A 27,254-nucleotide genomic window follows, 5' to 3' on the forward strand; every position below is an offset into this window, starting at 1 on the left:
GTGTCGGAGCAAAAATTATATTTAGGGGAGGCGGGGAAAATTATGAATTACTTTTTTATGTTATTGTGCATTTTTCAACAAATTGATTATATATACAAAGTAAATAAAAAAACTTATCTGAAATCTACCTTCGAATTACTTAGTTTCGTAATTTTATTGGTCGAACTTTCAAGTGTAAGGAATATCATTTTTATTAATTTTTGATAAGATTGAAAAAACATGAATAAAAAATCCTAAAATTTTAAGTTGTTAAAATTATAATTTCTATAGATGGGATGATCAACATGTTCTGGGAAAATAATATGGCTCATAGACGGCTAGTCTAAAAGCATAAGTCGCCCTGAAATTGTATAGTCAAATGGATATTTTCGGGTCAAAGTCGGGTCGACTAAACGTACTCAAATTAGGAGACAATAGAAGAATTAGATTTTGGTGGAATACATAAGAGCGCGCCCTTTTTCCATGAAATCATCGAGGTCAAAGTTGGGTAGACTAAACTCAAATATGAATGTAATTTTTGCACATATAACTCCTTCACAAGATGTAATTTTAGGAAACTGTTGTCCGTGATAAAAGATCTCCAGGAATATGCCTTAAATGAATTTGGTGTAGTCAATGGAATATACTCAATAGGAGATGTGTGTTGAATTTAGTGTGTGCTTTAAGAGCTCCGTTTTTACTATCAACGGGTGTGCTTGTTGGGAAACTTTGTGCTATCTTGCGTATTGCACCTAAAATTTTGAGATCACTTGTCATGTTCACTAGTCGGTGTTTCTCATTCGAGGGACATAGATGCGTCCAACATTTGGGATAAATTATGGCTATACATGCGGTCAGGGTATGGAGAAATGTTATCCTTGATCGGGGAGATATCTTGTACGTGAATTTCCAAATTTGTGGTCGAGCCTTGGCTTTCGTGGTTAGACCTAATCAACGAACATTTCTAAAGATATTCGAAGACGGTCTATTAGGTTTTCCTGTCAGGTATTGTACTGCGAAATCTAAGCCCACTGCATTCTATGTTAGCTTGATTCCCATAGAGAAACATATGCCAATCGTAAAGGTTTAGAAGTTGAGAGCAGAAAGGACCACTAATCCTAATCAATCTCAACCACTAATTAGACACAAACATCACACTTCGTTAAATTTTTCTGCGAAAAACCACCATTATAGATTTTGATCCCCGCGACGATGCTCAAGTTTTGTTATTACCAAATTATTACGATAATATAGGGGTGTACGCGGTTTGGATCAGATCGGTTTTGGGGCAAAAGTCGAACCAAACGGCGAAGAACGGTTTTTAAAGATTGTCGTTCGCTACCGCAGTTGCGGTTAACCGCATCAATTGCGGTTGCGAATTTGCGGTTATTGCGGATAGATTTGCGGTTTAACCACTTATTTTAAAATAATTAATAATTTGCAAAAAAAAAAATTCGGAATATTAATAAATTCATGTTTAATCTATGTGATAAATTTATTCAAAAATAAAATACAACTAATGCTCTGTGTGAAGCAAGTATATTAAAAACATACAAAAAAGAAAAGGATAAAAAATAATACATGTCGATTATATTTTCCATTTGTTTGGTTATATATTTTATAATGATTGTGAATTTTATGAACAAAACAAAGTCTTAACATTAACTTAAAATTAATTAATAAATGTGTATATTTATTAATTTATATGATATCAACTACATTTTTGGAAATATAATTTATTATAAATATATGTTGCGAGTTGCGGTTGCGATTTTGCGATTTTCAAGAATTTAAAACCGCATCCAACCCGCGAATGAGCGGTTTTTAAAATTTATATTCACAACCAACCCGCGTTTCGCGATTATCCGTAAAATGCGGTTCGGTTCCAAGCGTTTGAGCGGTTGGATGCGGTTGAGGAGTTCGTCTGTACATCCCTACGATAATATGTACTACACGTATATTGGAAACTCCTGGGGGACACAGATAAACAATAACAGACATGGTCAAAAAACAAGTTAGCGAAGGGGTAATATTCAATTGAAAATTTGGCATTATTTAAAGAATTATCAACATTCTTCTCTTATGCTTTTTTAAGAAAGAATTCTTCCATGGTTCTTTTATTTTTTAGCTTTATAACAAGCAATTATGAATTTTTCGATATATATTATTTTGGGTTCAGGTGATTCTTCAAGAGCCTTATCACTTGTATCGTTTTGACTTGTAGCATCAACTTTTCCTGCCTTGTCATGAAACGGTGGAGAATTTGAAATAAATGTCGAATATGAATGGAACATTTTGTTTAAACTCAGTTCAAAATATTTTATATTTTTTTAGCCCGATTAGTAGTGTTTATTATTTTGTCTTGACCCGATATATATTAATATCCAACAAATTCAATAATATAATTTAATTTTAACTTGAATGAAAACCGCAAATTATTTTGTTTTATCTCAAGGTAGTAGTTATATTCTGACTGTATGGATATAAATATTTATAATATCTAATAGATTTAATATCTATTTTATACTTTAATTAATATTAATTAAATTGGTTGTTATAATAAAGATTGTGTTAGAATTTAATTAAATAAAATTTATATTTGACTAAGTTGACTTCAATATCAATTAAAATTATATTCTTTATATATAATAAGCGTAATCGACTTCTTATCCAAAACTTTGGTCTTTTACTACCAAAACAATCTCAACCGTTGATCTGATATAATTAAAAATATACGGTTAAGATTATATCTTATTAAAATAATTATATTTCTAATACAACCATAAATAGAAAATGATTACGTTGTTTTAATCCTATTCAAACACCAATTGCGATAAAATGTCCCAATATAATGTTGAATAAAATATGATAATTTTTTTTTACCAATCATAAATATAAAAGAATTACATTATATTAATACTATTCAAACACCAAAATATGATACAATTATACAACAGTAGATTGAATATGATTAAATATTTTACTATATATCCGTATATTTCTTAATATATACTCCCTCCGTCCCTCCTAAATGTTTACATTTGGGTTAGAGACGTAGTTTAAGAAAAATGATAAAATAGTGGAGGAAAGTTAAAAAAATAAGTAAAGTAGTGGGACCGATTAATATTATATATATAAAGCGGGTATAATGGAGTCATGGAGAGAATTAGTGGATGTAATTATATTAAAAATTATAAAAACTTTACTATTTTTAGAAAATTTTGAAATGTAAACAATTGGAAGGGACATCTCAAAAATAAAAGTGTAAACAAATGGGAGGGACAGAGGGAACACATATTTGTTGCAACAATATCATAACAAACTATCAAAAATAAAAAGATATTGCAACAACATCGGAGATAACGATATATATGTGATAACTCCGGTGAGCGGGGCGGCTCCTTCCGACGCCGTGCCTGGACCTTCTTGCGGTGGACGAGGTGTAGCTGCAGTAGGGTATCTGCAAAACAACACCGGAGGGGGGTTTGAGCCCCGCGACGCCTCCGGTGTGAGAATGAGAACTTGCTTGGGGAAGATGAAGATCGACAGGAAAGGAAGGTGGCTGTGTGTGTATACTTGTGTACAAGGGAGAGTGTGTGTAAAAATGTGTCTAACCCCTAAACCCTTTCTCTTTTGTGTATTTATAAGCCAGAGGTAGGGTTTAGAGGTTGGTACCTCTAGATCAGGGTCGTTCGTTGTTGGAGGCGGATGACGCCTGACTTGGATGGATCACATACACGTGTCTAGGTAAAGACCACCTTTAGGATGCACCAAAGGTATGTTGACATTCTTCATGCTAGTCTCGGGTGTTAGTTGTTGATAGCTATTACCGTCACGTGCCCACATGCCCTTCCTTGGCGGGCTGTGGGGTCTGCCTGTGCTTGGTGGGACCCCCTTGGGTTTGCTCTAGCTGGGTTAGATCCTAGCTGGGAGGTGATCCTGGTCCTGGGTTGGCCCTGGATCTCTCCACTTGTCTGTTTTGGGTGAGCAGGGCCTTGGTCCTTCAACTGAGCATGTCTCATCCTAGATCCGGGTTACTAGTACCCTATCAATATGTGTCTTAAAAAATTTTAAAAAAGTAAAAATTTAAAATTTAAAAAACAGTGCATGACACGGGTTATAAGTTAGTAATATATAACTTAGAGAAAATTGCACTTTGCACCCTCAAACAAAGTTGAAAAAACAATTTTGTACCAGAACTTTCGAAAATACAACTTGCACCCCTCAACTTCAACTTACTAATTCAGTATGCACCCTTTTGCAGATTATAATTAAAATAATAAGGGGTAAAAAGGGAACTTTATTTTAAAATGTAAAATAAATTTTAGTCAGAATTTCAAAAATAAGTTAAAATATGTATAAAAATGATTTCTTGTATATTAAATATTAATATTGATCAGAAAATTTTCATTAAATGCACTTTAAAATCATAACGACGTCAAAGACTTTAAAATGAAATAATTACATTAAATTAAATATATATAATATATATATATATATATATATAATTATTTTGAATTTAATTTTGGTAGAATTATATAATTTTTGGCATTAATAATATTACTAAAATTCAAAACTCAACCATATAATATTATTCAAAAAATTTAAAGATATTATTTTATAGCTATAATAATAAATTCAATTTTTAATATAATCTGAAAAATAAAAAATTTAGTTTAGTTAATATTTTACTGAAATTCCCATTCTACCCCTTATTTTTTTAATAATAACCGTCGAAGAGGTGCTTTCTGAATTGGCGGGTTGAAGTTGAGGGGTGCAAATTGAGTTTCCAATACTATTGATACACATTTGTTTTTGAAACAAAATAAGAGGGTGCAAAGTGCAATTTTCTCTATAACTTAATATGAATTAAAATTTAAATTAATAGAAAATGTTAACTTAAATATCAATTAGTATAATACAAAGTTGAATATAAATTAGAATTTAAATATGCCGAACTTCAATATAAATTAGAATTAGAATATCAGACTTCAAATATGGGCCGCTAAAATTTTCATATCCCAAATCAAATATAAAATTTAACCTCTCCAAGGGAAAGCACCTGTTAACCTCTCTACAATTTTTCTCCGGCTGCTAATTTACCTCTCTACAATTTTTCTCCGGCTGCTAATTTTCCCTCCAGGGTACAACTTCCTGCTAGAACATCTGGGCTTCATCAAATATATATAATTAAGGTTTGGGATTTTAGAATTGAGTGAATTTTTACAAAAAATTACATTTATATATATAATAATTACATTTAATATATATATAATTATTAATTTAATTTAATATTTTAACTTTATGTAATATTAATTGTAAAAATTTAATATCAAAAAGCTGTAAAAAAATCATGTTAACCAATTTTATTAATTACTTATATTATTTTTTATTCTACATTTTTATATAAAAAACTATTAAAAATTACTTGGATAAAAAATTAGTTAAATATTTTATAATATAAAAAAGTAATGTTTGTTAACTAATTTTTTTCATGATTTAAATATTATAATAACATCAGTAAATATTTTTATTTTATACATATATATATATATATTATTTCCACTTATATTTAAGTTAAAAAAATATTTTTTTTTAATAATTTCTTACCAACCCTTTTTGATAAAACATAACTATTAAAATTTGAAAATAACAATAAAAACTGTTTTTTGAATATAGCTAATCATTATAGCTAATACCACTGAAGCAGAATTTCTTACAGGTTCATCATTTTTTACATAATATCTATTTTCTACTATATAATGAATTTACATAATATCTATTTTCTACTAATATAGCTAATGAATGTAGCTACTCCAGTTGGAAATGCTCTTACCACGCCTATAAATATTTCCTCCCGCTGGTTCATAATTCACAACTAGCTCACGTTTGAACTGCAGAGAAAACAACTGCAGAGAAAACTACAAGCTTGCTCCAAGATCATCAAAACCCTAATCACCCGAATACATCTTCTACGACGGGCCTCCATTCGCCACTGGCTTGCCTCATTATGGCCACATTCTAGCCGGCACTATCAAGGACATTGTGACACGCTACAAGTCCATGACTGGATATCACGTTACGCGTCGCTTCGGCTGGGATTGTCATGGATTACCCGTAGAACAACTGGTCGATTCGGAGTTGGATATTAAGACTAAAGAAGATGCGTTGGAAATTGGGATTGCCAAGTATAATGAGGCATGCATGAAGTTTGTTACGCAGTACGTGGGAGAATGGCAGAAGGTTGTTACGAGGACCGGACGGTGAATTGATTTTAAGAATGATTACAAGACTATGGACTTGAAGTTCATGGAGTCGGTGTGGTGGGCTTTCTCGCAGTTGCATCAGAAAGGACTCGTTTATCGCGGGTTTAAGGTGTGTTTTTTTGGTTTCGGTTATGATTAGTCACTTACTTTCGTGCTATTTTTATTACGAGCTGGCTTCTTATTATTGGTGGGGTGGGGGGTCTATAATCTAAAGCAATCAAAATTTGACAACTTATCTTTTATTGTGAACGTACTAGAAAAACCGATGAATAATATGTAATGGTGTGTTTTGTTAGTTTCGGTTATGATTAATCACTCACTTTCATGCTATTTTTCTTACATGGTGGCTTCTTTTTTTAGTGGAGAGGTCCATTATCATTAATAAGCAATCAAATTTCAACTCATCTTTTATTGTGCACAGACTAGAAAAACCGATGAATGATATGAAATTGTTTTTAGGATTAGTTTGTGTTTTTAAAATTGCGTAATTTGGCCTTGTTATTGTTATTATTAATGTGTTACTCTAAGAGTGTTGTTGATTAAATTGCAGGTTATGCCATACAGTACTGGCTGCAAAACGCATCTTTCCAACTTTGAAGCAAATTTGAATTATAAGGAAGTGTCTGATTACGAGATGATGGTTAGTTTCCCAATTGTTGATGATTCAGATGGTGCCGCCTTTGTGGCATGGACGACTACACCATGGACGCTTCCCAGTAATCTTGCCCTCTGCGTAAATGCTAATTTTGTGTATGTCAAGGTCCGAAACAAGGTCACTGGGAAAATCTATGTTGTGGCTGATACGCGACTGTCAGAGCTTCCGGTTGACAAGGCCGATAAAGAGGGTGAAAATGAAGGATCATCTGGAGCAAAGAGTAAAAATGGTACAGATACTTGTGAGTTGTGAGGTGTTGGACAAATTTTCAGGGGCTTTACTTGTAGGAACCAAGTATGTACCCATTGTTTGATTACTTCAAGGATTTTTCGGATGTGGTATTCAAGGTTGTTGCAGGTGATTATGTTATGTCAGACAGTGACACTGGGATTGTACACTGTGCTCCAGCATTTGGGGAAGACGATTACCTAGTTTGTCTTAGTAATCAAATTATAACCAAGGGGGAGTCTCTGGTTGTGGCAGTTGATGACAATGGTCTCTTTACGGATAGAATTACAGACTTCAAGGGCCGCTATGTCAAGGAGGCAGAGAAAGATATTATTTTAGCTGTGAAGGAGAAGGGCAGACTTGTTAAATCTGGAAGCTTTACTCATTCATATCCGTTCTGTTGGAGATCGGATACTCCACTTGTACACAGAGCCGTTCCTAGCTGGTTCGTTGCAGTGGAGAAATTCAAAGATCAAGTGCTAGAAAATAGGAAAGGAACATACTGGGTTCCTGAATTTGTGAAGGAAAAACGCTTTCACAATTGGCTAGAAATTGCAAGAGATTGGGCTATAAGTCGAAGTAGATTTTGGGGCACACCACTCCCGGTTTGGGCTAGTGAGGATGGTCAGGAAATCGTAGTTGTAGGTTCTGTTGAGGAACTTGAAAAACTCTCTGGCACAGAGGTTAAAGATTTGCATCGTCACAACATTGATCATATTACAATTCCATCTAAGAACCATGGTGTACTTCGACGTGTGGAAGAGGTTTTTGATTGTTGGTTTGAAAGTGGTTCCATGCCTTATGCTTATCTTCACTATCCATTTGAAAATGTTGAGCTATTTGAGAACAATTTTCCTGGTCACTTTGTGGCCGAGGGGTTGGATCAAACTCGAGGGTGGTTCTATACTCTTATGGTCCTATCTACTGCATTATTTGGCAAACCTGCTTTCAGAAATCTTATATGTAATGGTCTAGTCCTAGACGACAATGGAAAAAAGATAAGTAAAAGATCGAAGAATTATCCATCACCTATGGAAGTTATTAATGACTATGGTGCTGATGCTTTGAGATTATACGTTATAAACTCCCCACTTGTACGTGCTGAGCCCTTACGGTTCAAAAGGGAAGGAGTTTATGGTGTTGTCAAAGATGTGTTCTTGCCATGGTACAATGCCTATAGATTTCTGGTTCAGAATGTAAAAAGACTTGAACTCGAGGGCCTTGCGTTATTTGCACCTTTGGATCAAGCCACCCTTCAAAAGTCTTCCAATGTTCTTGACCAGTGGATCAATTCAGCAACTCAAAGTCTAGTTCATTTTGTTCGCCAAGAGATGGATGCTTATCGTCTGTACACTGTCGTTCCATATCTCCTGAAATATTTAGACAATTTGACGAATATTTATGTACGTTTCAACCGGAGGAGATTGAAAGGCCAAAGAGGAACACCAGAAGAGGACTGCAGAACAGCACTTTCTACTCTTTACTATGTGCTTCTAACATTTTGCAAAGTGATGGCTCCATTTACACCCTTCTTTACTGAACTTCTGTACCAGAACTTGCGAAAAGTTTCCAGTGGGGCAGAAGAAAGCATTCACTATTGCACTTTTCCCCAGGTAGAAGGAAAGAGAGGGGAACGCCTTGAACAAAGTGTCAACAGGATGATGACAATTATTGATCTAGCCCGAAATATCCGTGAGCGAAACAGTAAACCTCTCAAAACACCGCTCAAAGAGATGATTGTTGTGCATCCTGATGCTGAGTTCCTTGATGACATTGCAGGAAAACTTAAAGAGTATGTGCTGGAGGAGCTTAATGTGCAGTCAGTTGTGACATGTAATGATCCTCTGAAGTATGCTTCTCTGCGTGCAGAACCCGACTTTAGTGTGTTAGGTAAGAGGCTGGGAAAATCAATGACAATGGTCTCCAAAGAAGTTAAGGCAATGTCACAAGAAGACATATTAGCATTTGAAAATTCTGGTGAAATAACTTTGGGCACCCATTGCCTGAAACTGAGTGATATCAAGATCGTTCGGGAATTCAAAAGACCCTCTGATAGGACAGAAGCAGAGATGGATGCAGCCCGAGATGGTGATGTTTTGGTAATATTGGATTTAAGGCAAGATGAATCACTTTTTGAGGCTGGATTCGCTGGTGAGGTTGTAAATAGGATCCAGAAGTTACGGAAGAAGGCAGGCTTAGACCCTACAGACATGGTAGAGGTGTTCTTCAGATCATTAGATGAAGATGCATCAAAGTCTCAACAGATATTAAATTCACAGGAATCATACATCAGGGATGTACTGGGATCTTCTTTACTTCCTGCTGATACAATGCCTCAGCACGCGGTGGTTATTGATGAAGAGATCACTGACACTTCAAGTTCAAAATTTGTGATCACATTGGCAAGGCCAACCTTTAATCTATTTTAGCCAAACCAAAATTTGTGCAATAGAATTCGACTACTTCTAGTTCTTGCTTGTCTTAGTTGTTGTAGTGTTTTTCTTCTCATGTCTTCGTTGTAATGCTTTGAAATCCTATTATAATTGGAGGTTCTTTTTAATGAATTTGGCATTTCAAAAAAACAATTTGACTTCTTCAGTTCTTTCATATAAAGATGTAATTTTTTGATATACGTCAAAAAAACACAAAAAATTACACTGACCTGTTTTTTAATAATTAGGCTATGTGCATTACAAGTCGTTATCTGTTGTGACAAATCTCGGGGTAAGCCACTGCAGCACTTCTGCATTTGAGGCTGCCGTTTTTTGGAATGTGTTAAGTTGTTTTAATTACATAATAAGAAGTTTAAGATACAAATTAACAAGCTTATAATTATCCTGAAAAACCTGCTCATAGCAGTTGCCTAGGCATGTGTGCTTCAGATGTGACCAATAGTACATTATTCAGTGACAAACTGATACAGGGGGGGTTTTATAAACAATATTATTGCTATAAGGTAGATTGTTTACAAATGTAATGAAGTATCAACATCCCATTTATCATAATTATATGATGGGCTTATTGCTGTTGTTGATGCTGGTAGTGTTGCATTGTTGGACCATAAGTTTGAAGAGGTAGTGTTGTTGAAGGATTGTAAATTTCCGTGTTTGTTGTGCAATTCAAGTCCAAGATGAAGTGGCGGTGATTCTTGCTGAGGTGTTTTAGATGGAAAAATCGAGTCTTTCTGGAAATTCATGTTTGCATGATCAGAAGGTACTGATGCTGGCATAATGCATGTTTGTTCAGGTTCCGGATATATTAGCCTGTGATGCTCCTTTTCCTCTCTTCTCTCCCTCATCTTCTGTAACTGTCTGAATCTTTCTTGAAGTAGAGCGATCGACGAAGTGCCTGAGATTTTATCACCCCTTTGCCCTGCCATGGACTCTGTGGCTGTGCCTGCAGATAATTCGCGTGTTTGATTGGTTAGAGTACTAATTGTATATTCAGTTGAGAATTTGAACAGCTAGCCTCCTACTATGTGCTTTTATAGGGGAAGAAAATGTTTTTCTATCGGTTTTACCTTCTGATTTCTTGCTTGTGAGTGATTCTGGTCCTTTCTGTGGATGCAGTTGAAGAATCGGCTACTCTGAAACTAAATACAAGAAGAAAAGTTAAATTGTTTAACATGAGTTGGTATACATGAAAGCAATAGCAGGGATTTTAATAAAGGAAGCAAACTGTTGAGAATATAACAACAAATCAAAGTGGAGAATAGCATTTGGAAGATTGTCGGCTGTTGATTTTTGATAGAATATGTGGTTAGGTCATGCCTTGCAAAACTTGTTTGTTTTTAGTGCATAATTATGCTAATCTTTGAACAAAACTGCTGCACAATAACTATCATGTTTTGGGTTTTCATGAACTTTTTGATTTAATTTTATTTCATTACTTTAATGTCTGTTCATCTTTCCTGCAGAGGACCTGCAATTGTATAACAAAGATAACCATGGTCAAGTGTCTACTTGTTTCAGGCAAGGTTGCATGCATCACGACTTTCACAGATCCCGTGCTGATGATGGAGTCTTGTGCAATGGGTACAACGCTTATTACAAATCATGTGTTAGTATGACAATGTAGTTCGTTTCATGCAAGTCCTAGCAACTAGAAGCCGAGGGCAAATTTCTTGAAAACCAATACCATTATTATATGTCTATGTGCTTTTGAGTTAATTTATCCATTTGTCCTTTTGAGCATGGTTCGGACATGAGATAAATTGGTGCAAAGAACTTGACAAAAAAAGTTTGTAGTGAATATTTGGAGGTTCACTTTGTGGTAGTGGAAAAAGACAGAAAAGCCTAATAAACTTGAAGCTGTTCCTCAATATTTACTTGCTGTTTTTTTCTCCTTCGCCGTTTTATGTTTTGAGATTACTAACTCGAAAGATGTTCTATTAGATAACTGGCTAGTTGATTCGAGGAAAATGCTGAGCATGAGATGTTAGTTTGTGATCAGTGCAATGCAGATTGTTACAAACTATAATGGAAGCAAGCTTTTGTTTATACTATCAATATAGAGTCATCTACCTGAGCTTTGTTTGTTGCGTTTAGATTAACATGTTCTCCAAACAACTGTGTTCATACTTGGTATATGAATGTGAAAAACATTATTATTTCTAGACACACATGGATCCCTCATACCTAACCTGCAACACATCAATAATCGATAAACTGTAAGCTTGGTGGAACTGTGGAAAGGTTTCAATGTATCTGGTGAAACTTGAAACTGTGTTAAATGCTTCATAATCTGATTATACATGAGGCCAGGTGGGTGTATATTCTAACAATGTAATCAAGCCTTCCATGCACGATTTGTCTAGTAGTTAGTAACGATGATTCGTTGATGATGATCATACAGCCCTTTTGTTTTTTACATTTGGAGGATGTAAATTGACTTCTAAATTCTCCCCTTCATTTTCTATAGGAGTATATGCAATGACCAACAAAGCACGAGTCGCAGAATTTTATGAGCCTCCAGTATCAAAGAGAAGGACAGAACATCTTATGTAAAGCCTAGAAGCTCAACATAGAGCTCAAGAAAGCTGTTTCCTAATAAGTTTAAAAATCTTTTATTTTTTCTGCTGATAGCTTTATGTAGAGGGAACCATCAGACAGCTTTTGTGGCACCACCCTTTTGTTTTGATAGACTGATTGACTCAACACTTAACATATACCACTCTCCATATACTAAAAATTGTAGTACTAATAGATTCTTAATGCACTGGAAGACTAGAACAAACAACCAAATTAGCAGAATAAAAGTTTTTCTCTGATAGTTCTTCCTGAAGTGTCGATGATTAAAGAAGGGAACATTTAGGACATGGACCGATTGGATAGTCTGTCTCTAGATACTCTTGGTGGGATGAAGGATTCATTGTAGCTCGATCTTTACAATAGCATTAACTTAATAACAGCCGCTAGGTAGGATTATAGCCTCGAACATGTTTTGCCCCCAGTCGAATTGCTTGAATATACTCGATACTTTTATGGACAGTTACAATGAAGGCAAAAGACACATTGTATAACATAAAATGGTGATAAAATAGTAACAAACCTATTAGAATAGATTGTCTCCTTTGATTGTTTGCTAGATTGCTTGACAAGTTTTGAGTCTTCTGGAGTTCTGCAATTCATAGTTATGTTGAGCTGTTGGACATTGAAGACTGAGTTAGAATTTGTGTCAAGGCTTCGGGCTTCCACGTGAAGTTTGATCACAATGTTAAATTACTAACTCTCTCAAAACCTTAAGATGTTTGTTGAGGGGATTAATGGGATTATATATCTGACACAAAATAATATGACCAAGAATGTTGTGAAATTGCAGATCTCTCATTTGGAAACATTAGGATGCTTTTGGTTATATGATAATATGAAAGCTTTAATGTACAAATACAGAACTTCTATGTAATCAAAGAAGTGTAAAAAGATTACAGACTACATGTTTTTTCACTTTCCGGGAACAAAGTTGGTGGCAAAGGCCCATGCATTGTTGGCTACAGGATCAGCAACATGGTCATAGAGGTTCTCGATTGGGCCCTTTCCTGTAACAATAGCCTGGACAAAGAATCCAAACATAGAGAACATAGCCAACCTTCCGTTCTTGATCTCCTTCACCTTCAACTCTGCAAATGCTTCTGGATCGTCAGCTAATCCAAGTGGGTCAAATGCCCCTCCAGGGTAAATTGCATCAAGTCCTTCACCAAGAGGGCCTCCACCAACTCTGTATCCTTCTATTAGTCCCATGAGCACAACTTGACTAGCCCATATAGCAAGAATGCTCTGAGCATGAACAAGGTTTGGGTTGCCAAGATAGTCAAGGCCACCTTCAGAGAAGATTTGGGAACCGGCCTTGAACCACACAGCCTCGCCAAATGTGACACCGTTCTTGGAAAGGATTTCAGGGAAAACACAGCCCAGTGCACCCAACATGGCCCATCTGCAGTGGATCACCTCGAGTTCACGGTTCTTGGAAAAGGTCTCAGGGTCAGCTGATAGCCCAGCAGTGTCCCACCCATAGTCACCTGGGAATTCACCAGTGAGATATGATGGAGTTTGCTCAGAGAATGGGCCCAAGTACTTGGGACGGTCAGGTCCATACCTGTTGATAAACAAAGCACTAGCTGATCAAATTCGGGTAATCAATATACAAACAGAGTCCAGGAACCTGTATCAGGGTTAGTATATAATTGTGCATTGTTTACTACTGCCTACTTTTGCGAGTTTATGAGCATGCAAAGACTGGTAAAGATTTATACTCCAGCCATTCAATTTTATCTACTTATTGACATGTTTATGAGTACTTCTATTATAGCTGCTAGTAAATCAAACTATAAGAAAATGAAGATTTTGCAACATTTACCAAATACTCTCTGGAGCACTCTTCACAGTCCTTCGCATAGTAATGCGTCCATCTCCAAGGCTGCCAACCTTCTTGACAAGATCATTCTTGAACTTCAAACCTGTTTGGCCTGCAAAGGTAGACTGCTGGATACTCGAAGCAGCCATAAGTTGTTTGAAGCTACTTGAACTCTGCTGGCTGCCTTTTGTAATGAGGTTGTATATGATTTGAGAAGCTGATGAAATTAAAGAAGACTAGGAAGGCCTTTTTATAGGTAACTAATCAAGATATGTTGATTAGGATAGTGTGCAGCTCAGCACATTCTCATTGGTTAGTGTGCTTGTTGTGAATTTTCTCTCTGATTTGCATGGTCAGGAGTAGAGACCACTCTGGTGCATGTTTTTAAGACATCTTTTGGCTGTGATCTTCAGCTGATTGTGTACCACATAAAATATACAGCCAGGTAACGGTAAGATATAAGTGGAGATGAAGGCCTGTCCTTTTTAACGGTAACAAAGAATACGCTTGACTGCACTCCAGTGAATATCAGTAGGACGATGCATAAATTGAAACACTTTGTTGACTCTGCAAAAGCCACATCAGGTCGGGTGATAGAAAGGTATTGCAAATTTGCAATGCCCCCATGGTACTGCGATATAGAGTTGGGTCTGAGAATTCCACACCAGTGAGAAAAGATAACTGAGTTGACGATGACATCTAAACATCTAATATGTTTTATTCGCTGCCTCAAGCAAGCATCTGAACTGATGCCAAGAACCCAGCTCCATAAATAACAGGATTGGATGCCTGCGCAATCAGTAGCAAATCCCGACCAGTTGGCATTAACACGCAATTATGCAAAACATAATGTCTGCGACTGCATTGTCATTTTCCGTCCTAGTTAAATAGTCCATCACAAACCGCATTAGAAAGAACTACAACATACTTTAGTTCCAACCAGCACTATGTTTAGTAGCTCAAATTATAATAAAAAAAACACAAATAACAGAAAAGAAGCAATGCAAACATAGTAATAGACCCAAAATTTTAATCAATCATCAACTAAGAAAAAATGATAAACTAATGTAGTATTGTCCAAATTAGTTCATATTAAATTGAATAGACCAGAAGCTAATTAGATATAGTTCTATGCAGATCATAAACTTGGGAAGTTCTTCATTCATATCCTGCTCTTATTATGAACCGGTGCATTCTTAATGTCTGCAATGGTGGTGATCCTTTCTAAACTCACAACTCATCATATACAATTATCAATTTATCTTCAAAAATTAAAAATTTACTGAACCCTACTATACACACCGCAAACAGAACTTGGAACTTCCATCAGCTTCCTTCTGCATGCCTCTGACCTCATATTCGCGTCCACTTTCACAACATAAGTCTGTATTCAATCACATAAAATCAGTTAAATCGTTGTACCATATCAAATTAAAACTACAAATCTATACCATTATACATGACTACATGAGTGTGATATAAATATGTTACGTGCCACGACATTGTGAAGATTCATAGTTAATCAAACAAATTATCAGATTAACAGCGAAAGCTACAATCCCCTGAGAGATAGTTTGGTTATTGTTTGAGAGAACTCAAATCTCAGATCTCTTGAGATAGTTAGGCTTTTGGTTTAGAGAATGGTAGCTTCTTTGTTTTAATTGTGCTATGATTCTGTCATAGTTGTTTCCTTTAATTTGTGATTGCATCAATCTTTGCATTATCAAGTTGCATTCTATAATATGTATTCTATGTAAATACAGGGACCATAGCTATTCCCCGTCTTGATTTTCTTGTCCACTATTTCCATTATCGCTTGTCCCAAAAAAATTGTTCACTTTTAATAATTATGGTAAATAAAGATGAATAAAAGGTAAAAACAAGGTAAATATGGTTCTTCAAGGTCTATATTATGACAACTATTAATTTATTTGGTTTGATTGAATAAAAGGTGGATTTTGATTGATGGACAAAAAAAACGGGACTGAGGGAGTATTATTTATTCTGGAAAAACATGTTGTTTGTGCATGACATTAATGCCAGAATTTCTTAGAGAGGTTTAAGGTTTTCATAGTTTAGGCACCAAGAACTTGTCCTGGCTCTCCTTTCAGGATCTAACTTGTGACAGAGCTAATAATGTGGATGACTATGTGTTCATCAGGTATATTGAAGATGCTAATAAATGAAATATGTTACTCGGACTCTTCAATTTACCTTCGAGTATCGGTGTCGGACACTCGACACTCGGAAATGAACACTAGGACTTGGACACTAATTTTAAGCCAAAAACATGCATATTTTCAAAAGATTGCCAAGTCCGATACTCACATGTGTCCATGTCGGACACTTCTAGCCGAGTCCAAACAGCATAGGTTCTTAGTATCCAATCTCCAGGCATTGGTGATGTCAAAGCATATAGATTGTCTGAGTTACTTAATGATGTAATATCATGATGCAAAACTGATAATTTAAGCGACAAAAAACTATACCAGAAACAGATATGCCACTCAGCTATATTAGCAATGACCTTGAGGATCAAAAACATGAATTACAGGACTTGAATGTCAAATGAAACAAGCACACATTTACAGCTGAGTAATAGAAATTACATATTTTCACTTTCCGGGAACAAAGTTGGTGGCAAAAGCCCAGGCATTGTTGGCAACAGGGTCGGCTACATGGTCGTAAAGGTTCTCAATTGGACCCTTTCCGGTGACAATGGCTTGGACAAAGAATCCAAACATTGAAAACATTGCTAGTCTTCCATTCTTGACCTCTTTTACCTTCAACTCCGCAAAGGCTTCAGGATCATCAGCCAAACCTAGAGGGTCAAATGCCCCTCCTGGGTAAAGCGCGTCAAGTCCTTCACCTAGAGGACCTCCTCCAACTCTGTATCCCTCAATAAGTCCCATGAGCACAACTTGGGTAGCCCAGATGGCAAGAATGCTCTGAGCATGGACAAGGTTCGGGTTGCCAAGGTAATCAAGGCCGCCTTCGGAGAAGATTTGTGATCCGGCCTTAAACCACACAGCCTCGCCAAATGTGACACCGTTCTTGGAAAGAATTTCAGGGAAAACACAGCCTAGTGCACCCAACATTGCCCATCTGCAGTGGATCACCTCGAGCTCACGGTTCTTGGCAAAGGTCTCGGGGTCAGCTGATAGCCCTGCGGTGTCCCATCCATAGTCCCCGGGGAATTCACCAGTAAGGTATGATGGAGTTTGCTCAGAGAATGGGCCCAAGTACTTGGGACGGTCGGGGCCATACCTGTTAACGGTAAAAATACAATATAAAGATCCGTTTTGGTCTTCGTCTAATACCTTAAATTTTAAAACGACCAGTTACTCAACGTTAACTGTCAAAATTTATCATTATAATGTAGCTTCAGAAAAAAAAAGAATGAGGCCAAGTACTTAGGACGGTCAGGTCCGTACCTCTTAATCATAAGTTGAAAATATATTTAACGGTTAAAATACAATATAAAGATCCGTTTTGGCCTTCGTCTAATACCTTAGGGATGTAGAACGACTAGTTACTCAACATTCACGGTCAAGATTTATCACTATAATGCAGCTTCAGACAAAAAAAAGTGCATATTTAAAGTATTAAAAATCATCGGTTTACGATATATAGGCTAAATTAGTTTGTATTTGAACGCACGACAATAAAAATATAAGAAGATGGTAGTTAAAAAAAAAATGTTACCAAATGCTTTCTGGTGCACTTTTAACAGTACGTCTCATGGTGATGCGGCCACCGCCCAAGTTGCCGATCTTCCTAACAAGCTCATTCTGTGACCTGAGAGCTGTTTGGCCGGCGAAAGCGGAGTTTTGGATAGCAGAAGTTGCCATGGTTCTTATTTTTTTAATTTTAGATATACAAAAGGCTTTCTTAGTGTGAGGAAGAAGCTTAGTGCAGGGATGGTTTAGCAGGATGTTGAAGAAGGGGTCTTATAGCATACAATGTGGATTAGGATTTAGAAAATATCCATGTAGGCAACATGTGATTGGTCATTTGGTGAAGTTGGATTTCCAGTGTGATTCTCTTCATCTTGAGTTGAGGTAGCTGTGGTGCCATGTGGCTGGTGGCTCTTCAAGAACTTGTGGTTCTTCTTGACTTGTTGCTTTGCAGTAGGTCAGGTATCTCTGTGACTTTATCCCCTATATTACCCACATATTTGTTACTCTCTCAGTCCGTCCCGCCCGATTGTTAACATTTGAATGGGAGTTGGTGAGAACTACCGAAATTAATAATGATATTTTTAGTTAATGTTGAAAATCAAAAATCCCAAAAAATGAAAGTGTCAACATTATGTTTGACATTTGGACGGGAAGTTGGTGAAAACTAACGAAATGTTAACGATCAAATTTATTAAAAACAAAAGTGTTAACAATATGTTGGAAGTTGGGACCGAATAAATACTTGTTTACATAACGAGAACTTGTTTACATAATAAATCACACGCAATTATAAAAAAAATTCCAACTACAAAAATGTTTTAAAAATCCTCGATTCAATTGATTAATCTCCTATTATTCCCCGCAAAGTACCTGACCGATTAGATTTTTGAAATCCGATTAATTCTTACGAATTTTTTTATTGGAGTATGTATAATCATTTATTAAAATTAAAATACTATATTAATTTAAATATGAATTATTATAGAAATTATGATATAATAAATATATATTTGTCAATAAATAACTAATATAATCATAATAATATATTAAATATAATTTAATATTATAATACATCCAATTTATACTCCAATTAATCCCCGATTTCAATTATTCCCAAATCGGTAGCTCGACCGATTTTCCTCTCGATTTTTACCACACCGGCTACAGTTGAGAAAAACAAACCCAGATTCCCAGCCAGTTGCTAGTTGCAACACATTCACTCTTTTTACACATTCGTTTGACATTACCATTCCTGTACATAAAAATTTATCAATAACTTTGTCAAACTCCAGGTCCAGGAGAAGTAATATGAATACAGGCTAAATCTTTGAGAATTCCTTTTTTTTCTTTTTTGGAACTCAACTCATGATTGGAAACCACTATAGTTACAAAGATGGACAATACCGTAATTCATTCAAACACAATTACAAAAAATTTAATCATCACTAATTCATTATGCCTCCATTGGGGAAGGACTCCCTTCCACTGTCGAATCAGCCTGGACAGTTCCCAGCACGATAGCAGTCAACATTAACTTCCCTGCTTCGGGAAAATCCTTGTGCTGCATAAGGATTGCTTCAACAGAGCCTGTTTCTTTTAAAGATAAAAGATCGGAATGTTCTTGTCTCACAGGAAGCACTTCTTCAAAACCTCCTTCAAGGGTTGCAGCATTGGGTCCATAGCACCTACGAGATGCCTGGAAAAGAACGGTTTCCTTCAGATACCCGTGGGTTTCTTCCTCGCTCCAGCCTTCAATCATAGAAGTTTGATAAATTTTCCCCCATTCATCCTGATTAGCAGCATTTCTCCAGCACTCTTCCAATAGGCTTGCGTTGGATTTAATGAAAGATGTAGATGACCAAGCAAACACATCAAAAACCAAAATAGAGAGCTCTCTGTGCTGACTTCCAAGGCACAGTTGAATAAGCTCAAGTGAAGGGAGAAGACGCTCTCCAATCTTTAGCGTTTCTTCGTTCTCAGGAAGGAGTTTCAATGTTTCTTCCTAATATAGTAGAATATAAGCAAACATTGTCAAAAAGGTCCCTCTACAAATTTAATAGGATATATAGGATATAAATGCAAAAGGGAGGAACACCATGTTGTCAAAAACAGTTTTCAACAAGGTTCTTAAAGAGAGAAATACAAGTAAACAAATACTCATAAGATTATTGGCTGCGAATATAGAGTATATTATACAATAATTGGACATGACCTGCAATATAGAGCATTTATGCATTTAAAAGATAATAATAATGTATGCATTGTTCACATTGATTTTTTTTAAGATAAAGGTTTGTTATATAAAAATTACAAAGTAAATATGTTTCATGGGAAATTGATGTCCTTCGTTAACCACGTATTATTTTCCAGTTCTATTGTTCTGCAAAATGACCATAAATAGTTAAAACACATAGCCTAGCATCTTTTTAACCATGAGACTACGATTCCCTGGCCAAAAATTGTAATACACAGAATAGGCGTAATATTGTGCAAACTTTTACAAAATTTAAAAACAGCTGTACACTTTAAAATGTATTTAAGAACAGACTCAGTTTTTATATGCAACATACCTGCAATTTCAGAAGCTTCAAATCAGCTTCGATCCGCTTTAACTTTGTGTCATAATCAGCAGTCTTGCCTGAGAGATTTTAGGTATTTATCAACAGTTTTGAGCAGAGAAGTAACAATAGAGTATCTAAATGACAGATATTTATTACTCTAGTGATAATTTATCAACATAACAATAAGAGAAAACTATATGTTTCAGTATAAAGAAGCAGAAAGAGCACTAAATTATTCTCAAATATAGAATGCAACTTCAATGTAACTAAACCGACTAATCCTTTTAAATTTCATTCCAGGAAAAATCCTTATATGGCCAATCCAGAAAGGAGGTCTTAGATCTTAGATGAGAAGAAAAGACATCAAAAATGAGAAAAGCTTAAGTTTCAGAAGTAAAAACCTGCCAGTGCAGCTATCTTTGAGAGATTCAGAAAACGTTTTCTGTCTGCCAGTGTAGGTTCACTAATGGGATGCTGAGAATCGAGCACCTCACTTTCTTGAAAAAACCCAGCATTTTGAGAAAAAGCCAGTTTATGAAGAGTTTCGGAGGCAGCGGAAAATTGATGAACGAACAACTGATGAAGCCAGAGGAGGTCATTGTGTAGCTTTAAGAAAGTAAGTAACTCTTCTGGAAACTCTTCCCCAAGTTTAATTAGCTTGGAAAATTGTTTATTATTGTACAGTTGCTCAAAAACATAGTAGCTGAACCCTCCCTTTGGCCCCACGCTCTCATGCTGCAAATTAAGAGATTATTGAGTAAAAGTGATAAGGTTAGAGGAAAACCAATATGCAAGCTGAAGCAATAGTTTTACGGATTCTACCATAAAACTTCTAAGAAGGTCTGAATCATTGAGATCACAGCATATAGTCCATAGTGTTTGATAACCCTCATGGCGATTGGCAATTGACAATAAACGAGAAGAAAGATTTCTGAATATCTCCTCACCCTGCTCTTCATCTCCTTCACTTAAATCCTGCAAAAGGAAGAACATGTTTATAAGATTAAATTATGCCCTGAAATTATGACCATGCCACAAAGACTTAGTTATGTTTTTCTACAATACTAAGAGAGCACTTCAAGGCAGAGAAAAATGGAGTTGGACATTGAGAGCAAAAAGAAATAATTAGGTATATGGGGCTGTGGAGTTGTCGGCAGCTCATTTCTTATGTCATCCTGACATTCATATATTCAAGTTATGTAACAGTAAAATTAAAACAGTTTCACAATCTCCGCATTAGTACCAACCCTCTTCTTAGATCAACCCAATTTCTCTATATTTAATCCAAGAAATGTACTCTGTATCTGCCAAATCCTAATCTCTGGTGCAAAAGACAACTGCCTCGATTTAATGTCTGAAAATATATGCTTAACAATAAACAAGTACTTTACAAATTGTGTGTTTTCACTTGGCATCATATTTCTAACAGAAACCAAACAGACTGATAAAATTTTTCAGGGATTAAAATCACAAATCTGTCACGAGAAGCAACCACACCACTACATATATCTGGAGCTCATTGACCAGCCCATGGATATCTCAACAGTAACTTTAAGAAGACCACAGTAGAGATAGACTAAAATACGATGCCTCAACAGTAACTTTAAGAAGACCACAGTAGGAATAGACTAAAATACGAGTTGCTACATATGTGATAAAATAAATAATTGGCTAGAAATGTCTGCTACTCTCATTAGAAGACTTGGATGCTAGTACATAGGAGATGCAAACATCGGTCCACAAAATAATCAAATGTTATAACAAAATGTGACGGCAGACAACTATACAACTATGTTTCAATATTGTGTCTAGGCAAGTGATGAGATGAATGGAGATTATTAATATTTACTATTTAGTAACCTTGAATGTGACACATTCCAGGAGAGCATCAATGATCTTTGCCTAAGGTACAGAAATTGTTTTCATAACTCACCCACTAAGCACTAGAAATGCGTCAACTCTGGCCACTAAAAGATGCAAATGAAACTCACTATTGTTATTTCGTATTCTAGAAAGGGAAGAGCCGAGTGCAGTATCAATCAATATTTTCTAAAGTTATAGAAATTAAATTTTAAACATCACTGCCCATTTATCCATTGTACAGACAAAAAAATGCTTTTATAAATTAACTCGACAAAGAAGAAGACTGAATGTCAAAATTAACCTGGTAAATGGGTTCGACAAAACTTTTTGCTTGCTGATAAAGTGCGCTTAAAAGTGTGTCTCTTCTATTCCAGTACTCACTTAGTAGACCTGTGTTGTCTTCTTTCAGCTCATTTTTAGCTGTTATTGCGCCAGAATATGCCTCAAGTAGCACTTCAGCTAGAACTTCTAAGTTAGAATAGAACTCCAATCTTTTGGGCCTGTCAAGGCGATTTGATTCTTTTGAAAGCTGAAGCATGAAAGATGCAATGCTCCAAAGCCCACTTCGTACAACAATTCGACAATACCATGGTGTCAAACCCTCAGGAGACGGGTACCACACATGATGCTCATTTCTGTAATGCAGTGCAGTGCGAACTAAGAGTACACATGCATTTGACAATTCGCAAGCTCGTTGAAACTGAATAGGTAGTTGCATCTCCTCAGTAATTATATACTCCAGATGTCTATCCAAGCAAATAAATATTTCTTCAAGGTCAGAAACCTTACTGTAGAAAACTTCAGTATTGTCCCTATCCATCAGAAGGACCGTATTCCTTCGCAATTTCTCACCAACCAACTGAATCAGATCCCAAAGCGGGCCAGAAACTTTATTTTCTGTAGAGTAGGTACCACCAAGTCCACTTGAATGGTGATTAAGGTTGTTCTGGAACTCCTTCAGTTTAATCACAGCAGAAAGTTTTTCACCATGTTCCATTATGAATTGCAATGATTGTCCTGTAAATAGGAGAAAATTATAGAATTCTACGTAACAATAAACCATGTATGGAAATAGCAGGATAGCTAAGCTGTTTTTTTCACCTACAGATTCTGATGCAGATTTCAATAAGTATTAACAGGCCATATTTTTTCATATTAGACGAGTGCAGCTTTTATATCTTAACTACGTGAAATTAATTGAAATATAATGCATCTATCTTACCACCTCAGTATCAGTACCAGAATATCAGAAACCGTCAGAACAAACACAGGAAAGTTTTTTTGAGTAAATACATAACACCGATCATATTAGAATTCAGGTTCAAATTAGTAAGTGCAATTCAACGATGAAAAGTGTGCATATATCATCTAATCTGCGTGTAGATCTTCCATACAAGTTAGCTGCTGTAAGTTGATTGTAAATATACTGATGCCAACTCGCATGGGCATTGCCCACATTCTTTTTGGAGTAAAAAGGGTGTAACAGGATAGACCCCAAGAACGGAGTTTAAAAAGCAATTATAATCTGAGAACAGTAAATAAGGACACATTTAGTTCTCATAATTTGCATGAAAAAAGAACATAAAAATAGATTCTGTTTTAGTATAACATGATAGTATGAGCAACAATCAGTGTTTGATATCGAGGAAAATAAGAAAACAAGATACTGACATAATATTAAATAATAAGTAGGAAAAAATTATACTCTGTTTAGAACACAGCTCCTGGTGGCATTTTGATAAAGCAAGGAATTGCAGGAACTTTTGATGCTTCTGCTGCTTATCATTGAGTTGGTTGGAAACAACAGATAGAGCCACAATCTCAGCACCTCTAGTAGTTGTCCAATGCTTAGCTAACGTGTCAACAATTGATTTGCTGAGCCTAGTGAAAACACTTGTTTCCCCATCCCTTTCAAATGCCCTGGAACTGTTTAGCTTGTCAAACGCACCGGTAACCTGACCCGATAGAAGAAAATCATTGAAAAGAATATTTAGTAAAGCTTCTGATTCTTCATCTTGAGCAGTTCTATGAGTAATTCCTGTAAAAACTGCTTTTTGTTTGTCTCCGGCATCCCATGCTTCAGAACTAGACCTTCTGGGAACAATATTCCCAGAAAAGGGAAAGTTTCTCCTTTCCACTTGTGCAGATCCTTCATTAGAACTTCCTTTGCGTGACAAACTTCGTTCGGGTGGTTCAACACCTCCAAGTAAAACCGCCTTCTCAGGAATTGCCCACAATCCAGCTTTCTGAGTGAGCACGACCCATGGTCCATCATCACCATCATCTGAAGGCAATACTGAAGCATCGAGAACTTTCCCAGCATCGTAGGGTAGATCAAACTGATAAAGTCTTGTCGAATCTCTCCAGTAATGTGAGACTGTAGCAGTACCGTCACCAGAAAGTATAATTGCAGATCCAGAGGGTTTACCACCAACCTTTAATCTCATTAAAAATAAGAAATCCTCATCCTCCACTCTTGCTTTTGGTATAATTACTTGAAGAGGAGCTTTTTTCTCCAAGACCTTCTCATCTGTTTGTTCAATGCATTCTGACAAAATCCTTGGCCCAGATTTATATTGCATAGTCAGAAGAGAGTACTCTATGAAACTTGAACTTGTGATCCGATCCTTGCAAAAAGTGGCAATTAGAACAGTAATTATCTTTCCAGAATTGTCGATTTGCAGGTCCAAAGGCCAAATTCGCTTCTGACCAGCCAGACCCTTCTTAATACCAAGATCACCATCAGGGCTTATTATTTCATGCGACCAGCGCTTGGAAACTTCATAACTATTATTAAGTTTAACAGTGAAACATTGTAGCTCATGGTCTGTTAACAGAAGAAATTGTCTATCGGAGTCCTCCAAAGAATGACCAGAAAAGTGCCAAGTTAAAGACCTCGGATATCCCTTATTTCTATTAACTTGGTTAACATCACTTCCTTGAAAGGATAAGTCTAAGACATCACTAATAGCCAGCTTACGCTCAATACCAGTAGAGCTACAGATAAATTGCCAGATATCACCACTAGAGCTACATGCAAGAGCCAGACAGATATTAGATGGATATGAGGCAGCGGAAGCAATAAAAGAATTGAAAGAGTTTGAACCCGTTTTCTGTTGACCAGAAGAAATAGTTGCTTCTAGATTATCAATACTTGTGACTGGAGGGTTATTTCCTTCAGAATAGATGTCTACCCAATACACTATGGCTCGAGTTTTCAGATTACACAAAATAACACCAATGGAGCTACACTGTTTCAGACCTTTACTTGAACGCTTAGAAGTGCTATCCCTAGGAACAATATGAAGCGACCAGTTATTTCCGTGCCGCGAATTTATGCTTGAACCTCCAACATCTGCTACAGTTGAGGGAATATCAAGCACAACACATTTTCTTGATTTTGCAGATGGCAAGTACTCCCATAAAAAAACTTTACTTCCACAAATAATCCATGCCAGGGAGGATGCCTTGTGAATCCCGCCAGAGTTAAATGCATCACCTGACAGTGAAGACAAAATGTTAGCCCACTGTAACAGTTTAGGAATTTGAAGAAAAGGTGGAGTCGAGTGTAAAAACCATGTAACTGCCTGTGCATTAGGTTGGCTTGCTCATTGCGAACTACTTCAGGAAACTCTCCGACATATATAGGCTTATTTGAATCCTCATCTTTTTCACTATTCTTCCCGGGAGAAATCCTGCGTAAATGAGCCACAATATTTATCAAAAAGGATTACACAGCAGGTCCATCAGTTATATCCTCCTCTAATATATCCAGAATTATCCCCTCGTATTATTATACAAACGAAAAATTAAAAAAAAATAGAGTATCCTCTAAAAACTATCGTGTCTGTGCCTGCTTGACTACTATAAAGCATTTCAGATCAAAACTAAGTCTGTCCATCTAGCTCTCACGGAGGTACCCATTTTTATTAATTACACATCCCTCGAGAATAGCAAGTCAATTTCAACAATAAGGAATTTCAAAAATAAGTTTCGTATTTCTGTCCTAGTGCATTCTAAACAAGTTACAGTAATTATAATCAAAATTTAGAACAACAGTAACACAAGAACATTTTACATTGAGTCTACTTAAACATAAATCTTACTTGCAACAAATCACGAGTACAAAAAAACAGTAACTACAGAGACAAAGATAGAAAGCGTACACAGAAGATGCATAGATATATAGTAGTTTAAAAATGTGTATTTAAAGCAGATGCGATACAATCAAAACCTCAATAATTTCAGTTTTTTCATTTATCGAGGTTAAAAACACACGTTGTCTGTTATTAATTTATCAAATATTCATTAATCTAGATTGTAATTTATAAACAAAGCAAATGTAATACAACTAAACCTCAATAATGTACTAGCCTCGGAACAGAGATTATTCATTTATCGAAATTAAAAACACACAGACTCTGTTACTGATTTATCAAATACTGTATTCATTTATCGAGATTGTAATATATATATAAATATATTAAAAAAAAAGTAACTGACACGACCAAACCTCGATAATTTACTAGCCTCGAAACATAGATTATTCAATTTATCGAAATAAAATATACACGGCATCTGTTATTAATTTATCAAATTTTCATTAATCTAGATTGTAATGTATAATGTATAAACAAAGCAGATGTAATACAAGTATACAACTAAACCTCCATATTTCACTAGCTTCGGAACAGAGTTTATTAAATTATCGAGATTAAAAACACACAGAATCCATTATTGATATATCGAGATTATTCATTTACTGAGAATGCAACGTAATGTACCTAGTGAGCACAGAGATTATTCATTTATCGAGATTAAAAATACATACACCGACTCCGTTATTGATTTATCGAGATTATTAATTTATCGAGGAACGTACGTAACGGAACGGAACGTAATGTACCTAGCGAGAACGGAGAGACGAGAGGCCCAAGGAGCAGGAGTGCCAGTAGCAGGGCGATTAGGAATCAAAGGAGAATCTGTTTGATTACGATGAGGAGGAGCTACAGGTGTGATTGGTGAAGCTGGACGCGCTTCATCTTTGCGAGCAATCAATTTGGATCGCTTTGTTCCTGGAGAAAACATTTGGGGGTGATTTCTAATTAGGGTTTTAGAAATTTTGGGGGTTTTAGAATTTTTGAATTTGGGGATGTGAGATTTGTAGTCA

The 27,254-nt window shown here is 35.9% G+C and overlaps 3 protein-coding genes and 1 pseudogene across 3 annotated transcripts; 1 reads left to right on the forward strand and 3 right to left on the reverse strand.

The window, feature by feature from the left end:
• The first annotated feature begins 817 nt into the window (after window positions 1-817).
• LOC141706690 (isoleucine--tRNA ligase, cytoplasmic-like) lies at window positions 818-9,638 on the forward strand (annotated as a pseudogene).
• Window positions 9,639-12,932: 3,294 nt separating this feature from the next.
• Window positions 12,933-14,209, reverse strand: LOC141706630 (chlorophyll a-b binding protein 5, chloroplastic-like). The gene is made up of 2 exons (XM_074509410.1): window positions 13,984-14,209; window positions 12,933-13,722 (listed from the first exon to the last, which is right to left on the reverse strand). The coding sequence occupies exons 1-2, from the start codon at window positions 14,127-14,129 to the stop codon at window positions 13,071-13,073; spliced, it is 798 nt and encodes a 265-aa protein (XP_074365511.1). The 5' UTR covers window positions 14,130-14,209; the 3' UTR covers window positions 12,933-13,070.
• Window positions 14,210-16,466: 2,257 nt separating this feature from the next.
• LOC141706629 (chlorophyll a-b binding protein 37, chloroplastic) lies at window positions 16,467-17,912 on the reverse strand. The gene is made up of 2 exons (XM_074509408.1): window positions 17,686-17,912; window positions 16,467-17,247 (listed from the first exon to the last, which is right to left on the reverse strand). The coding sequence occupies exons 1-2, from the start codon at window positions 17,829-17,831 to the stop codon at window positions 16,596-16,598; spliced, it is 798 nt and encodes a 265-aa protein (XP_074365509.1). The 5' UTR covers window positions 17,832-17,912; the 3' UTR covers window positions 16,467-16,595.
• A 1,003-nt stretch (window positions 17,913-18,915) lies between these two features.
• Window positions 18,916-27,254, reverse strand: LOC141706631 (nuclear pore complex protein NUP133). The gene is made up of 8 exons (XM_074509411.1): window positions 26,991-27,254; window positions 25,661-25,779; window positions 23,790-25,583; window positions 22,386-23,101; window positions 21,044-21,196; window positions 20,623-20,956; window positions 20,231-20,298; window positions 18,916-19,662 (listed from the first exon to the last, which is right to left on the reverse strand). Exons 1-8 carry the CDS (start codon window positions 27,170-27,172, stop codon window positions 19,114-19,116), a joined length of 3,915 nt encoding a protein of 1,304 aa, XP_074365512.1. The 5' UTR covers window positions 27,173-27,254; the 3' UTR covers window positions 18,916-19,113.

This window comes from Apium graveolens, chromosome 2, assembly GCF_009905375.1.
Source record: "Apium graveolens cultivar Ventura chromosome 2, ASM990537v1, whole genome shotgun sequence".
Classification (NCBI taxonomy): Eukaryota; Viridiplantae; Streptophyta; class Magnoliopsida; order Apiales; family Apiaceae; genus Apium; species Apium graveolens.